Below are 16,781 nucleotides of genomic sequence, written 5' to 3' on the forward strand. Positions count from 1 at the left end.
GCACAAAAGTTAAGCTTTAGGATCAGGTGGTGTGCACTGGCTCCTCCCCCTATGACCCTCCTCCAAGCCTCAGTTAGGTTTTTGTGCCCGGCCGAGAAGGGTGCAATCTAGGTGGCTCTCCTAAAGAGCTGCTTAGAAAAGTTTAGTTTTAGGTTTTTTATTTTACAGTGAGTCCTGCTGGCAACAGGATCACTGCATCGAGGGACTTAGGGGAGAAGAAGTGAACTCACCTGCGTGCAGGATGGATTGGCTTCTTAGGCTACTGGACATTAGCTCCAGAGGGACGATCACAGGTACAGCCTGGATGGGTCACCGGAGCCGCGCCGCCGGCCCCCTTGCAGATGCCGAAAAGAGAAGAGGTCCAGAAATCGGCGGCAGAAGACTCTTCAGTCTTCTTAAGGTAGCGCACAGCACTGCAGCTGTGCGCCATTGCTCTCAGCACACTTCACACGGCAGTCACTGAGGGTGCAGGGCGCTGGGGGGGGGGCGCCCTGGGCAGCAATGGAAACCTGTTATTTGGCAAAAAATACCTCACATATAGCCTCCGGGAGCTATATGGAGATATTTAACCCCTGCCAGAATCCGTTGAAGAGCGGGAGACGAGCCCGCCGAAAAGGGGGCGTGGCCTATCTCCTCAGCACACAGCGCCATTTTCCCTCACAGAAAGGCTGGAGGGAAGGCTCCCAGGCTCTCCCCTGCACTGCACTACAGAAACAGGGTTAAAACAGAGAGGGGGGGCACTAATTTGGCGTTAGACATATATATAAAGATGCTATAAGGGAAAACACTTATATAAGGTTGTCCCTATATAATTATAGCGTTTTTGGTGTGTGCTGGCAAACTCTCCCTCTGTCTCTCCAAAGGGCTAGTGGGTCCTGTCCTCTATCAGAGCATTCCCTGTGTGTGTGCTGTGTGTCGGTACGTGTGTGTCGACATGTATGAGGACGATGTTGGTGAGGAGGCGGAGCAATTGCCTGTAATGGTGATGTCACTCTCTAGGGAGTCGACACCGGAATGGATGGCTTATTTAGGGAATTACGTGATAATGTCAACACGCTGCAAGGTCGGTTGACGACATGAGACGGCCGACAAACAATTAGTACCGGTCCAGACGTCTCAAAAACACCGTCAGGGGTTTAAAACGCCCGTTTACCTTAGTCGGTCGACACAGACACGGACACTGAATCCAGTGTCGACGGTGAATAAACAAACGTATTCCTCATTAGGGCCACACGTTAAGGGCAATGAAGGAGGTGTTACATATTTCTGATACTACAAGTACCACAAAGATGGGTATTATGTGGCAGTGAAAAAACTACCGTAGTTTTTCCTGAATCAGATAAAAGCCGCCCTCAAGGAGCCAGCTGATATGAAGCTGGAGTAATATCCTAAAAAGTATATACACACATACGGTGGTTATACTGCGACCAGCGATCGCCTCAGCCTGGAAATGCAGTGCTGGGTTGGCTTGGTCGGATTCCCTGACTGAAAATATTTTAGTGATATAGAGCATTTAATAGGATGCAGTCTATATATATATATATATATATGCGAGATGCACAGAGGGATATTTGCACTCTGGCATCAAGATAAGTGCGTTGTCCATATCTGCCAGAAGATGTTATGGACACGACAGTGGTCAGGTGATGCAGATCCCATACGGCACATGAAAGTATGGTCGTATAAAGGAGAGTAGGTACTTGGGGTCGGTCCATCGGACCTGGGGGCCACGGCAACAGCTGGGAAATCCAACCTTTTTACCCCAAGTCACATCTCAGCAGAAAAAGACACTGTCTTTTCAGCCTCAATCCTTCCGTTCCCATAAGGGCATGCGGGCAAAAGGCCAGTCATATCTGCCCAGACATAGAGGAAAGGGAAGTAGACTGCAGAAGGCAGCCCCTTTCCAGGAACAGAAGCCCTCCACCGAGTCTGCCAAGTCCTCAGCAGGACGCTGGGGCCGTGCAAGCTGACTCAGGTGAGGTGGGGGGTCGTCTCAAGAGTCTCAGCGTGCAGTGGGATCACTCGCAAGTTGACCCCTAGATCGTACAAAGTATTATCCCAGGGGTACAGTTTGGAGATTCGAGACATCTTTTCCTCGCAGGTTCCTGAAGTCTGCTTTACCAAAGGCTCCCTCCGACAGGGAGGCAGTATTGGAAAAAAATTCACAAGCTGTATTTCCAGCAGGTGATAATCAAAGTACCCCTCCTACAATCAAGGAAAAGGGTATTAGTCTTCCACACTGTATTGTGGTACTGAAGCCAGACGGCTTGGTGAGACATATTCTAAATCTGAAATTTTTGAACACTTACATACAAAGGTTCAAATCAAGATGGAGTCACTCAGACAGTGATAGCGAACCGGAAAAAAGGGGACTATATGGTGTCCCTGGACATCAAGGATTACCTCCATGTCCAAATTTGCCCTTCTCAACAAGGGTACCTATGGTTCGTGGTACAGAACTGTCAATATCAGTTTCTGACGCTGCCGTTGAATTATCCACGGCACCCCGGGCCTTTACCAAGGTAATGGCCGAAAAGATGATTCTCTTCAAAGAAAAGGGCATCTTAATTATCCCTTACTTGGACGATATCCTGAAAAGGGAAAGGTCCAGAGAACAGTTGGAGGTCGGAATAGCACTATCTAAAGTAGTTCTATGACAGCACGAGTGGATTCTAAATATTCCAAAAATCGCAGCGTTTTTCCGACGATACGTCTGCTGTTCCTAGGAATGATTCTGGGCATAGTCCAGAAAAAGGTGTTTCTCCTGGAGGAGAAAGCCAGGGAGCTATCCGAACTAGTCAGAAACCTCCTAAAACCAGGCCAAGTATCAGTGCATCAATGCACAGGAGTCCTGGGAAAAATGGTGGCTTCTTACGAAGCAATTCCATTCGGCAGATCTCACGCAAAAAAATTTCAGGGGGATTTGCTGGACGAATGGTCCGGATCGCATCTTCAGATGCATCAGCAGATAATCCTGTCTCCAAGGACAAGGGTGTCTCTTCTGTGGGGGCTGCAGAGTGCTCATCTTCTAGAGGACAGCACATTCAGCATTCAGGACTGTGTTCTGGTGACCACGGATGCCAGCCTGAGAGGCTGGGAAGCAGTCACACAGGGAAGAAATTTCCAAGGAATGTGGTCAAGTCTGGAGACTTTTCTCCACATGAATATACTGGAGCTAAGAGCAATTTCCAATGCTCTGAGCCTAGGAAGACCTCTGCTTCAAAGTCAGTCGGTGCTGATCTGGTCGGACATCATCATGGCAGTCGCCCACGTAAACAGACGGGGCGGCACAAGAAGCAGGAGGGCAATGACAGCAAGAACTTTTCGCTGAGCAAAAAATCATGTGATAACACTGTCAGCAGTGTTCATTCCGGGAGTGGAAAACTGAATTTCCTCAGCAGGAATGAATTCCACTCGGAAAAGTGGGAACTTCATCTGGAAGTTTCCACATGATTGTAAACCGTGGGAAAGACCAAAGGTGGTCATAAGATGGCGTCCCACCTGAAGCGCCAGGTCAAGAGACCCTCAGGCAATAGCTGGGTCGCTCTGGTAACACCGTGGGTGTACCAGTCGGGTATGTGTTCCCTCCTCTGCCTCTCATACCCAGGGTATTGAGAATTATAGGAAGGAGAGGAGTAAGAATTATACTCGTGGCTCCGGTTTGGCCAAGAAGGACTTGGTAACCGGAACTTCAAGAGATAAGAAGGGTCTTGATTCAGCAAGAATCATGTCTGTTCCAAGACTTACCGCAGCTGCGTTGACGCAGGGGCGGGTGAACGCCGGATCCTAAGGGAAAAAGGCATTCCGGAAGAGGTCATCCCTACCCTGGTCAGAGCCAGGAAGGAGGTGACCGCACAACATTATCACAGTTTAGGTGAAAATATGTTCCATGGTGTGAGGCCAGGAAGGCTCCACGGAAGAATTTCAACTAGGTTAATTCCTATATTTCCTGCAAACAGGAGTGTCTATGGGCCTCAAATTGGGGTCCATTAAGGTTCAAATTTCGGCCTGTCGATTTTCTTCCAGAAAGAATTGGCTTCAGTTCCTGAAGTCCAGAAGTTTGTCAAGGGAGTACTGCATATACAACCCCTTTTGATGTCTCCAGTGGCACTGGGGGATCTCAACGTAGTTTTGGGGATTTCAAAAATCACATTGGTTTAAACCACTCAAATCTGTGGATTTGATATATCTCACATGGAAAGTGAACATGCGGTTGGTCCTGGCCTCGGCCAGGCGAGTGTCAAAATTGGCGGCTTTGTCTCACAAAGCCATATCTGATTGTCCATTCGGACAGAGCAAAGCTGCGGACTCGTCCCCAGTTTATCCCTAAGGTGGTGTCAGCGTTTTACCTGAACCAGCTTATTGTGGTACCTGCGGCTACTAGGGACTTGGAGGACTCCAAGTTGCTGGATGTTGTCAGGGCCCTGAAAATATAGTTTTCCAGGTCGGCTGGAGTCAGGAAATCTGACTTGCTGTTTTATCCTGTATGCACCCAACAAGCTGGGTGCCCCTGCTTCTAAGCAGACTATTGCTCGTTGGATTTGTAGTACAATTCAGCTTGCACTTTCTGTGGCAGGCTTGCCACAGCCAAAAATATGTAAATGCCCATTCCACAAGGAAGGTGGGCTCATCTTGGGCGGCTGCCCGAGGGGTCTCGGCTTTACAACTTTGCCGAGCGGCTACGTGGTCGGGGGAGAACACGTTTGTAAAATCCTACAAATTTGATACCCTGGCTAAGGAGGACCTGGAGTTCTCTCATTCGGTGCTGCAGAGTCATCCGCACTCTCCCGCCCGTTTGGGAGCTTTGGTATAATCCCCATGGTCCTTTCAGGAACCCCAGCATCCACTAGGACGATAGAGAAAATAAGAATTTACTTACCGATAATTCTATTTCTCGGAGTCCGTAGTGGATGCTGGGCGCCCATCCCAAGTGCGGATTATCTGCAATACTTGTACATAGTTATTGTTAACTAAATCGGGTTATTGTTGTAGTGAGCCATCTTTCAGAGGCTCCTCTGTTCTCATACTGTTAACTGGGTTCAGATCACAGGTTGTACAGTGTGATTGGTGTGGCTGGTATGAGTCTTACCCGGGATTCAAAATCCTTCCTTATTATGTACGCTCGTCCGGGCACAGTATCCTAACTGAGGCTTGGAGGAGGGTCATAGGGGGAGGAGCCAGTGCACACCACCTGATCCTAAAGCTTAACTTTTGTGCCCTGTCTCCTGCGGAGCCGCTATTCCCCATGGTCCTTTCAGGAACCCCAGCATCCACTACGGACTCCGAGAAATAGAATTATCGGTAAGTAAATTCTTATTTTATTATTTAAGGTGCTGTGATTCACTATTTTCATTTTTAGATTTTGTTCTTATATCTTTTTTCCTTGTCATTAGACACTGATCACCTGACATCTCCAGAGATTATAACAATGCGAGAAGTGGAGCCTGTTCTTCTGCAGTTAGTAGAGGTGACTGGAACTAGTTCTAAACCAAGTGGAAGCATTTGACACTTTACTTAATTGATGCAGATTACTGTGTATATATTTATATTATTTTTGGTGTTCAACTAAACTTTAATGAATGAGTCCATTCAGAGGGTGGCATCCCACCACTCTGTCAATTGGGTAGTGTCTTATATCAATAATAGCCAAAGCCCAGTATTGTTTGTAACTGATCTGAGATGATAGGAGGGTGAACAAGATCTTGTAGAAAAATATAGGATTTTGGTTACCTACCGGTAAATCCTTTTCTAGTAGTCCGTAGAGGATGCTGGGGTCCACATTAGTACCATGGGGTATAGACGGGTCCACCAGGAGCCATTGGCACTTTAAGAGTTTGGGAGTGTGGGCTGGCTCCTCCCTCTATGCCCATCCTACCAGACTCAGTCTAGAAACTGTGCCCGAGGAGACGGAGATCTTCGAGAGAAGGATTTAACACAGATAGTGGTGAGATTCATACCAGCTCACACATACAAGGCACATCAAGCTAACGTAGCTTGAAAACTCAGCAACTGCTGAAACATTACTTACCAAGTAACAATGCAGTACTCAACTAAAACGAAGTTATACTGAACCAAATAACAATAGCAGGAAAAACCAAGCGCTGGGTGGGCGCCCAGCATCCTCTACGGACTACGAGAAAAGGATTTACCGGTAGGTAACCAAAATCCTATTTTCTCTTACGTCCTAGAGGATGCTGGGGTCCACATTAGTACCATGGGGATGTACCAAAGCTCCCAGAACGGGAGGGAGAGCGCGGAGGTTCCTGCAGAACTGATTTACTGAACTTCAGATCATCAGAGACCAAAGTATCGAACTTGTAGTACTTTGCAAACGTGTTCGACCCAGACCAAGTTGCAGCTCGGCAAAGTTGTAAAGCCGAGACACCCCGGGCAGCCGCCCAGGAGGACCCCACCTTACGAGTAGAGTGGGACTTGACAGATGTAGGACATTGCAATCCTGCCGTAGAATACGCATGCTGGATAGTGAACCTAATCCAGCGAGAGATCGTCTGCTTAGAAGCAGGACACCCAATTTTCTTGGGATCATACAGGACAAACAGAGAGTCCGATTTTCTGTGAGAAGCAGTCCTCTTCACATAGATTTTCAGAGCCCTTACAACATCCAAGGACTTTGATGAAATTGAGGAGTCAGTAGCCACTGGCACCACAATAGGTTGGTTGATATGAAATGCCGACACAACCTTCGGAAAAAACTACTGACGTGTCCGGAGCTCAGCCCTATCTTCGTGGAAGATCAATATTGGGCTTTTACAGGACAAAGCCCCCAACTCCGACACACGACTAGCAGAAATTAAAGCCAATAAAGTGACAGCCTTCCACGTAAGAAACTTGACTTCGACCTCCTGTAGAGGCTCGAACCAGTCAGATTGGAGAAACTGCAACACCACGTTAAGATCCCATGGCGCTGTATGCGGTACAAAAGGAGGATGGATGTGCAGAACTCCCTTTAAAAAGGTCTGAACCTCAGGGAGGGCAGCCAATTGTTTCTGGAAGAAAATGGACAGGGCCGAAATCTGGACCTTCACAGATCCCAACTTCAGGCCCATATCCACACCAGCTTGTAGGAAGAGGAGAAACCGTCCCAGTTGAAACTCCACTGCAAGAAATTTCTTGGACTCACACCAAGATACATATTTTTTCCAAATTCAATGGTAATGTTTCGACGTTACTCCTTTCCTAGCCTGTACCAGGGTAGGAATAACTTTGTTCGGAATGCCCTTCCAAACTAGTATCAGGCGTTCAACCTCCATGCCGTCAAACGTAGCCGCGGTAAGTCTTGATAGGCAAACGGCTCCTGCTGCAGCAGGTCCTCCCGAAGAGGAAGAGGCCTCGGCTCTTCTTGCAGTAGATCCGCGTACCAAGCCCTTCTTGGCCAGTCTGGAGCAATGAGGATCGCTTGAACCCTTGTTCTCCATATGAGCTTTAGAATTCTTGGGATGAGTGGAAGTGGAGGAAGCACGTACACCGACTGGAACACTCACGGAGTCACTAGGGCATCCACCGCCACTGCTTGCGGGTCCCTCGACCTGGAACAATACCGCCGAAGCTTCTTGTTGAGACGAGAGGCCATCATGTTGTTCTGGGGTACACCCCAAAGATCTGTTACCTCCTTGAACACCTCCGGATGGAGACCCCACTCCCCTGGATGGAGATCGTGTCTGCTGAGGAAGTCCGCTTCCCAGTTGTCTACTCCCGGAATGAAGATTGCTGACAGCGCCAACGCGTGCTTTTCTGCCCAAAGGATGATTCTGGTTACCTCTGCCATTGCAGCTCTGCTTTTCATTCCACCCTGTCGGTTTATGTAAGCCACTGTTCTCACATTGTCCGACTGCACTTGAATGGCCAGATTTCTCAGAAGATGGGCTGCTTGGAGAATGCTGTTGTAGACGGCTCTTAGTTCCAGAATGTTTATCGGCAGGCCGGCGTCCAGACTTGACCACCTTCCTTGGAAGGTTACCCCTTGAGTGACTGCACCCCAGCCCCGGAGACTTGCATCCGTGGTTAGAAGGATCCAGTCCTGAATACCGAACCTGCGTCCCTCTAGAAGGTGAGCTAATTGCAGCCACCAGAGGAGTGAAATCCTGGCCTTTGGCGACAGACGTATTCTCTGGAGCATGTGTAGATGGGATCCCGACCACTTGTCCAGGAGATCCAGTTGGAAGGACAGAGCGTGAAACCTCCCGTATTGTAGATCCTCGTAAGAGGCCACCATCTTCCCCAGAAGGCGAATGCACTGATGAACTGACACCCGGGCTGGCTTCAGGACATCCCGGACCATTGTTTGAATCACTAATGCCTTTTCCTTTGGGAGAAACACCCTCTGCACCTCCGTGTCGAGGATCATTCCCAGAAAGGACAACCTCCTGGTTGGTCCCAAATGTGATTTTGGAAGATTCAGGATCCAACCATGTTCCCTGAGAAGCTGGGTCGTGAGTGCTATGGACCATAACAGCTTCTCCTTGGACGATGCCTATATCAGCAGATCATCCAGATACGGAATTATGGTCAACCCCTGTCTGCGAAGGAGAATCATCATTTCCGCTATCACCTTGGTGAATACCCTCGGCGCTGTGGAGAGGCCGAATGGGAGGGCCTAGAACTGAAAGTGACAGTCCAGCAGTGCGAATCGAAGATACGCTTGATGCGGCAGCCAAATCGGAATGTGGAGGTACACATCTTTGATATCCAGGGATACTAGGAATTCCCTCTCCTCCCGACCTGATATCACTGCCCTTAGAGACTCCATTTTGAACTTGAACTCCCTCAGAAAGGGGCTTAGTGATTTTAAGTTCAGAATGGGCCTGACCGAACTATCCGGTTTCGGTACCACGAAAACGTTCGAATAGTAACCTTTGCTTTGCATATGAGGTGGTACTGGCACAATGACCTGTGCCTCCACCAACTTCTGGACGGCCTCTTGCAGGACAGTCCTATCTGCCAGCAGAGCTGGCAAGCCTGATCTGAAAAATCGGTGAGTGGGAACATTTTGAAATTCCAGCCTGTACCCCTGGGACACAATATCTTGCAACCAGGGGTCCAGGCCGGAGGACACCCAGACATGACTGAATTGTCTGAGTCTTGCTCCCACCGGCCCCACCTCCGGGGCGTGCAGTCCACCGTCATGCGGAGGACTTTGGTGTACCTGAAGCAGGTTTCTGTTCCTGGAAACCTGCAGCCGCAAGTTTCTTGAACTTGGGCCGACTTCCCCGAAAGAAGGTGTTGGACGGCTTGGCCTTTCTGGGCTTGGTAAACCGAAAGGGCTGTGATGTAACTGAAGAAAAGGGTTTCTTCGGAGCAGGTATAGCTGAGGGAAGAAAGGGTGACTTACCAGCCGTAGCCGTGGAGATCCACGCATCTAACGCTTCCCCAAAGAGAGCCTGACCTGTGTAGGGTAAGGTCTCCACACTTCTTCTGGATTCCGCGTCGGCAGACCACTGGCGCAACCATAGTCCTCGACGAGCTGATACTGACATGGAGGAAATTCCAGCAGCCATGGAACCCAGGTCTTTCATGGATTCTACCAGAAATCCTGCCGAATCCTGAATGTTACGTAAAAACAATTCAACATCACATTTCTCCATAGTATCCAAGTCCTCAAGTAACATGCCTGACCACTTTACTATAGCTTTAACAATCCAAGCACTGGCAATAGTGGGACGTAGTATTGCCCCAGAAGCCGTGTACATAGATTTGAGCGTATTATCAATTTTACGATCAGCTGGCTCTTTCAAGGCGGTAGATCCTGGAACAGGTAAAACCACCTTTTTTGAGAGTCTGGATACTGACGCATCAACAATAGGCGGGTTTTCCCATATTTCAACAATAGGCGGGTTTTCCCATTTTTTCCTATCCTCTACCGGGAAAGGAAACGCTACCAGAACCCTCTTGGGTATCTGGATTTTTTTATCCGGGTTTTCCCAAGCCTTTTCAAATATAGCATTTAATTCCTTTGATGCATGGAAGGTTAGCGAGGCTTTCTTATTTTCAGTGAAGTAAGCCTCCTCAACCTGCTCAGGTGTTGTATCAGCAATATTCAACACATCTCTAATAGCCTCTATCAACAACGGCACCCCTTTCGCAAGAGATGCTGCCCCCCGCAACACATCCCCATCACCGTCTGTAGTATCAGAATCGGTATCGGTATCATCCTGCATGATCTGTGCAAGAGCACGTTTATGTGAATATACAGCGGGGAGTCCTGATGTACCGGAACTGGGCCAGACTGCCATAGAGTTCTGTAAAGCCTGAGTTGCAGATTCATTTTGTGCAACCTTGTTAGAAATCTGAGAAATCATAGATTTGATAGAGGATAACCACTCAGGCTCCCTTGCTGGTATCTGTGCTAAACCAGTGCAATCCTGATTACATGGAATGGGATAATCCTGAGGGGACATATCCTCTGCAGCATATGACACAGAGTCCCTGGACATTGCTTAATGGAGACCACAGACACTCCACACACACACACAGGGGAGTTCCCCCCCCCCCCCCCCCCAAGAATGGCAAGAGAGACACAGAGATTGGAGCTAACCCACACACAGCGCTTTTAATATAAAGGGAGAGCCCCTATCAGCGCTGACTGTGCACCTTAATAGGATACACAGTCGTTTTGCAGCCTCCCCCCCTTCCCCCTTCTACAACCCCCTGGTACCGTGAGAGATAGCTGGAGTTGCTGTGGAGGGACTTGCTCTTCACTGTCAGCGTTGTGCAGGCAGGAAAATGGATTATACTGGCCTGAGGATTTATGCTGGCTGAGATCCCAGGACCCCGACAGGCTGTGTGACCAGTGTAGGGTGTAGCTGCTAGCTCAGGGCGCCCCTCACAGCGCCGCACTATGTACCACTGAGCCTCCGGAGCGCAGTTAATACTGCGCTCCTACCCTAATGCTGCCATCTTCACACCGGCCCCACGCTTGCTAGGGCGGTCAGTGACTTACTCGCCAACGATCTTCAGCTCTGTAAGGGGGTGGCGGCATGCTGCTGGGGTGAGCGATCCCTGTGGTGGGGAACGATCTATCCCCTCTGGAGCTCAGTGTCCAGTCACCGGAGATAGTGGCTCAGACCCCGCAGGGCGGACACTACTCCCCCCCTTAGTCCCACGAAGCAGGGAGGCTGTTGCCAGCAGCCTCCCTGTAAAATAATAAACTCTAAAAATATATTTCACTAGAGAAACTCTGGAGAGCTCCCCTAGCTGTGACCGGCTCCTCCGGGTACATTTTCTAAACTGAGTCTGGTAGGAGGGGCATAGAGGTAGGAGCCAGCCCACACTCTCAAACTCTTAAAGTGCCAGTGGCTCCTGGTGGACCCGTCTACACCTCATGGTACTAATGTGGACCCCAGCATCCTCTAGGACGTAAGAGAAACAATGTTGATGATCTTTACATTGCGGGGTAACCCTATGTACCGCTGGCGGGGGGATCAAGATGCTCATATTCAAGTATATGACTCCGGACTGACCGTCCTCACCAGTGGCCTGAATGACCAGGATGACACTAGGTTTTAGCGCTTCACGGTTGCCAGAGCAACTGAGAGCCAGTCACAGTCTTGGAGTGGGTATGGATTACTGCTTCTAGACCCGTAAGGGCTGTCCGCCGTGCTCCAACCTCTCCTACAGAGTCTTACCTGTATCTCCTGCTCTGTCTCCTCTCTTCCGCCTGCGTTTGTCTTCACCGCGCGACCCGCGGTCGTTGCTGTATCCTGATGTCCTCTCTCACTTCCTGGTTCCGGCCTTGCCGGTCACGTGACCTGGGCTGCGTGCGCGTCTGTTAATCCTCCTGTCCTTCTCTGTAGAATGTAATAGAGGCTCTGAATCAAGTTGTTCTAAAATTTAATTAAGTAGTAAACGTTGGTTGTCTCTTCAGTATGTTTAGTATGCTCCTACACGTATCGGCCTGCCAGGGTCTTCGTCAGGGAGTCTATGACCGCCATTAGAGTTATCTTGATGCTTATAAATGAGTTGGAGGGATAGATTCACTATTCCACGATTTGACAAAGCTGCAGGCGATCAACGGCTTTGAGTGATAGATCAAAGGCATCAAGAGATAAATGCTATTCCAGCCTTGCCTAGCATTTATTTATGTTGCCGCTTTAAATCTATCAGTGAAAACCACAATCTTTGGCAGTTCTGAGAAACCAAGCAATAATAGGATTTTGGTACTTACCAGGTAAATCCTTTTCTTTGAATCCATAGGGGGCACTGGAGTACTCTTGGGATATGGACGGCTTCCACAGGAAGTAGGCACTGAATAAATTAATTTTGAAACTACACCTCCCCTCCATATTCCTGAGTACCTCAGTGTTTTTTACTGAGCCGAACAGGAGCGATAGAGAGGTTGACAATGTAGAATTACATATAACATAACGGACAACAATAAAGTTGACACAACATTACTGACAACTAAACAGTTGACACCATAACTTGTTAATCTAAACCAGTCGGTGAAAATGTGTTACCATAAGATCTACTGAACCTACCCCAAACCAGGTAAACTGCTCTGGGTGGGCGTCCAGTGCCCCCTATGGATTCAAAGAAAAGGATTTACCTGGTAAGTACCAAAATCCTATTTTCTTTTTCATCCACTAGGGGTCACTGGAGTACTCTTGGGACGTACCAAAGTTTCCCCCGTGGGCGGGAGAGCTGTTTGGCACCTGTAACACTAGGCGGCCAAAGCTAGATGCTGATGCCGCCAACGTATCAAACTTGTAGAGGCGCACAAACGTGTGCACCGAAGACCATGTAGCCGCCCGGCAAAGCTGTGTCGTAGAAGCTCCACGACTCGCTGCCCATGATGTTCCCACAGCCCGTGTGGAATGAGCTGTTACTGATGTAAGCGGCTGTAACCTAGCATGAAGGTAAGCCTGACGTATGGTCAGTTTAATCCAACTGGATAAGGTCTGCCTAGAAGCTGGCCAACTCATCTTGGCAGCATCATAGAGAGCAAACAACGTATCCGTCTTACGAACGGTCGACGTTCGGGATACATAAATGCGTAATGCGCGTACCACATCCAACCTACCAGAGTCTCCTGTAACACAGGAACTACTATTGGTTGATTGATGTGAAAAGATGACACTACCTTTGGTAGAAAAGCGGAATTCGTCCGGAGTTCCGCTCTGTCATCATGAAACACTAAATACGGTGGCTTGCACGACAAGGCACCCAAATCTGAAACACGCCTTGCTGACGCTAAGGCTAAAAGAAAAATTGTTTTCCCAATTGAGAAATTTAATATCCACTTGTTGTAAGGGTTCATAATAAAAAGACTAAGAAATCTAAAAACCAGATTCAAGTCTTATGGCGCAGTAGGTGGAGTGAATGGAGGCTGAACTCTTAGGACACCCTGCATAAAGGTGTGAACCGATGGCAATAGGGCCAATCTACTATGAAAATAAATGGACAACGCCGATATCTGCACTTTAAGTGTGGATAAACTCAGACCTCTATCTAACCCCATCTGTAGAAATAACAAAAGACGGGATAACTTAAAAGATGATGTTGGAAACTTCCGAGCTTCACACCAACCTACATAGGCACGCCAAATTCTGTAATAATGAGCTGCCGTAACCGGCTTCCTAGCTCGTAACATGGTTGGTATAACAGATTCTGGAATGCCTTCTCTTCTTAAGAGGGCTGTCTCAACAGCCACCCCGTCAAACGCGGCCGCGCTAAATCGGGGTAAAGGAACGGACCCTGCTGTAACAGGTCAGAACGTAGTGGGAGCGGCCAAAGACCGACTGCGAGTAGACCGCCGAGATCCGAGAACCAAGCTCTCCGAGGCCAAAGAAGCGCCACTAGTATAACTGTGACGGACTCTCCTTTGATCCGTTTTAGCCACAGAGGGAGCAGTGGAAACGGTGGAAACAGATACACGAGACTGTATGGCCACGTGATTGTGAGAGCATCCACCGCCACTGCCTTTGGATCTCTCGTTCTGGACACGACCTGGGGCGTTTGATGATTGTGGCGAGATGCCATCAGGTCCACCTGCGGGTAACTCCATTTCTGGACCAGCATGTGAAATACTTCTGGATTTAATGCCCATTCTCCTTGAAAATTCAGACGGCTGAGATAATCCGCCTCCCAGTTGTCCACTCCCGGAATGACTACTGCCGACAATATCATTTGGTGATACTCGGCCCAATAGAGGATTCAAGCTACTTCCCGCATTGCCATACGGCTTTTCGTTCCTTCTTGTTTGTTGATGTATGCGACCGCCGTCGCATTGTCTGACTGCACCTGAACAGCCTGAGCCTGCAGCCTGTGCACTGCTTGTCGTAGCGCATTGTAAATTGCCCGGAGTTCCAGGACATTTATAGACAGCAATCTTTCGTGAACCGCCCAGAGACCCTGGAGCTGATAATTTTGAACTACAGCTCCCCAACCTCTGAGACTCGCGTCCGCCGTGAGAATTATCCAATTCCAGGCACCGAACCGTTTCCCTGCGGTTAGATTCTGTACTTTGAGCCACCAGAGTAAAGACACTCTGGCCCTTGGAGACAACCTCACCCTGCGGTAAATCTGCAGATGCGAGCCCGACCACTGTGCGAGCACATCCAATTGAAAAGGACGTGAGTGAAGTCCTCCGAACCAAAGCGCTTCGAAAGCCGCCACTATTGTGTCTAATAGGCGAATGCACAAATGAACCGAGACTGTGCGTGGCTTGAGCACTAATTGTACCAGATGACGAATGACCTGTACTTTCTGTTCGGGTAGGTAAATTCTTTGATTTACCGTATCGAGAATCATGCCTAGGAATTGAAGTCGTTGAGACGGAATCATTCAGGAATTCGCGTAGACAATGGTAGGAAATCAGATTTCCCCCCCCACTTGGTCTGCGATCTATCTCGTTTGGAATCCGACTCCGCCTGTTAGGAACGTAGCCAAAGTGGACGTTATGCGCCACTAGCGAAGCTGAAAACGCAAGAACCAACTGCCAACGTCCAAAGAAGCTGTAGGTAGCAAGAAGTGTAAGGTGGTCTTTATTTAGGGCAAACCTGAACTGGAGTGCCCTGCCCCTACAGCCTTGTTACCTCAAAACCCTTACCAAAGCAGGGCGAAGCAACAGCCCTACTGCTGTGTAGGGTACACTCCGATAGGTAGTAAAACACCCAATAATTGTAATTGTCTCTCATTGGAAATTGTTCAGCCTTCGCTGAGAACCTGACGTACTGGCCTGGTGCTATGAGGGCTGGCGGTAAATCGACAGCAACAATCTAACTGAAACAGTAAAAAAAAATAAAAAAATCCCCCCCCCCCCCCCCCCTCAGGCAGTACATGCCCCCGCATTCCCCCAAAAGAGGACCGGTAAGGGTCTGTCTGTGCAGTTTTTACGCAGAGCACTAACCACTATACGTTCACGACAACTTAAACGAGTCAGGTAGGAGACGAACCTACAATCTTGTTATCTATAGTCAGATGCGTTATACATTTCGCCACTGGCCCAGATTCGTATTTGTCCGACACACTGTGTGACCGACTTTGCAGCGAAGCTGCTTGTTTGACTATGCATTAGACTTAGTGATCATGTACTCCAACCAGTGAGTACACCACGGAAGTAACGTGTGTATTAACCTGCATTACCATGCATGTGGTTACCAGCAATAGTGAATCTTCCTGTAGAGTCATGCTGTACAAAAAACAATTAATAAATTAAACTCCTAACAACACCCCGCTCCTCCAGATGCTAAGTGTTGTAGAGCAGCAACCTCCGGGAAAGAACCAGGAAGGAACGTAAAAAGAAAATGGTGTCCTACCATGTTTTTCTTTTTTTTCTTTTTCTTTTTAACACCTGTTAAACCAGGATCTGAACCAGTGTCCATGCAATCACAGTGTTCACTGTGGCCGGAAAGCCTAACCACTTAGCTACAGAGCCACCTGTAAAAACAATAAGCAAAGCTGCTGCAGATGAGGCCTGAACTCACCATGTTTGCCGTGCTCAACAGATACTGTTTAATAAGCACTGTGTGCTGACCAATTAGTCTTGCTTACTGCAAAATAGATTTTTAATGTCAGCATATTATATATATATATATATATATATATATATCTACACATACATACAACAATGTATATTCACACATACTCAGACCTTAATATATATATATATATATATATATATATATATATATATATATATTCCATATATGCATACATACACATATATATTATATCATACCTCCCAACATGACCCTCTCCAGGAGGGACAGAATGCTCTGCTTCTGGACTTTTCTCTTAATGTATGATTGCCATCACCTGTGTTGAACAGGTTAATGGATAGGAAAGGTGTTTCAGCACAGGTGAGGGCAACAATAAATTAATTGGAAAGTCCAGGAGCAGAGCATTCTGTCCCTCCTGGAGAGGGTCATGTTGGGAGGTATGTTATATACCCATATACAATATCCAGATATATCCTGATACAGAGGTATAATACATTTTTTAGAAGTCTGAAACTAAATGTGACCTCACACAGGCTTAAAACCTGAGATGACTGCTGCTTAACCACAGCTTAGTTAATGGGCCCTATCTAGTGGCCGGCGCCGGGAGCGCGCTCTTGGGAGCAGCCTCTGGAGAGCTATCCTGACTGTTAAACCTATGGTAGGTTTATATTGATAGTGTAAGCCCCAACTGAGCTATTTTTAACAGTTTGAACTAGCATGTATTAGTATGCAATCTAGTTGGATCACCAGTTTCCCCTAGATGGCAAAACACTATGCACATTGCCTAGCTTCCAAGCTCAGATGAGTTTGGGCGTATCCAGAGTG

The 16,781-nt window shown here is 48.1% G+C and overlaps 1 protein-coding gene across 4 annotated transcripts in view; it reads left to right on the forward strand.

The window, feature by feature from the left end:
• The window catches only part of REC8 (REC8 meiotic recombination protein), a 295,804-nt gene that overhangs the window by 171,884 nt on the left and 107,139 nt on the right, over positions 1–16,781 (forward strand). For all 4 annotated transcript variants that reach the window (XM_063913650.1, XM_063913647.1, XM_063913648.1 and 1 more), the window contains one exon: positions 5,394–5,467. In XM_063913650.1, coding sequence (XP_063769720.1) covers positions 5,394–5,467 — 74 coding nt within the window. The remainder of the gene's footprint in view (positions 1–5,393; positions 5,468–16,781) is intronic.

This window comes from Pseudophryne corroboree, chromosome 1 (assembly GCF_028390025.1).
Source record: "Pseudophryne corroboree isolate aPseCor3 chromosome 1, aPseCor3.hap2, whole genome shotgun sequence".
NCBI classification, from domain to species: domain Eukaryota; kingdom Metazoa; phylum Chordata; class Amphibia; order Anura; family Myobatrachidae; genus Pseudophryne; species Pseudophryne corroboree.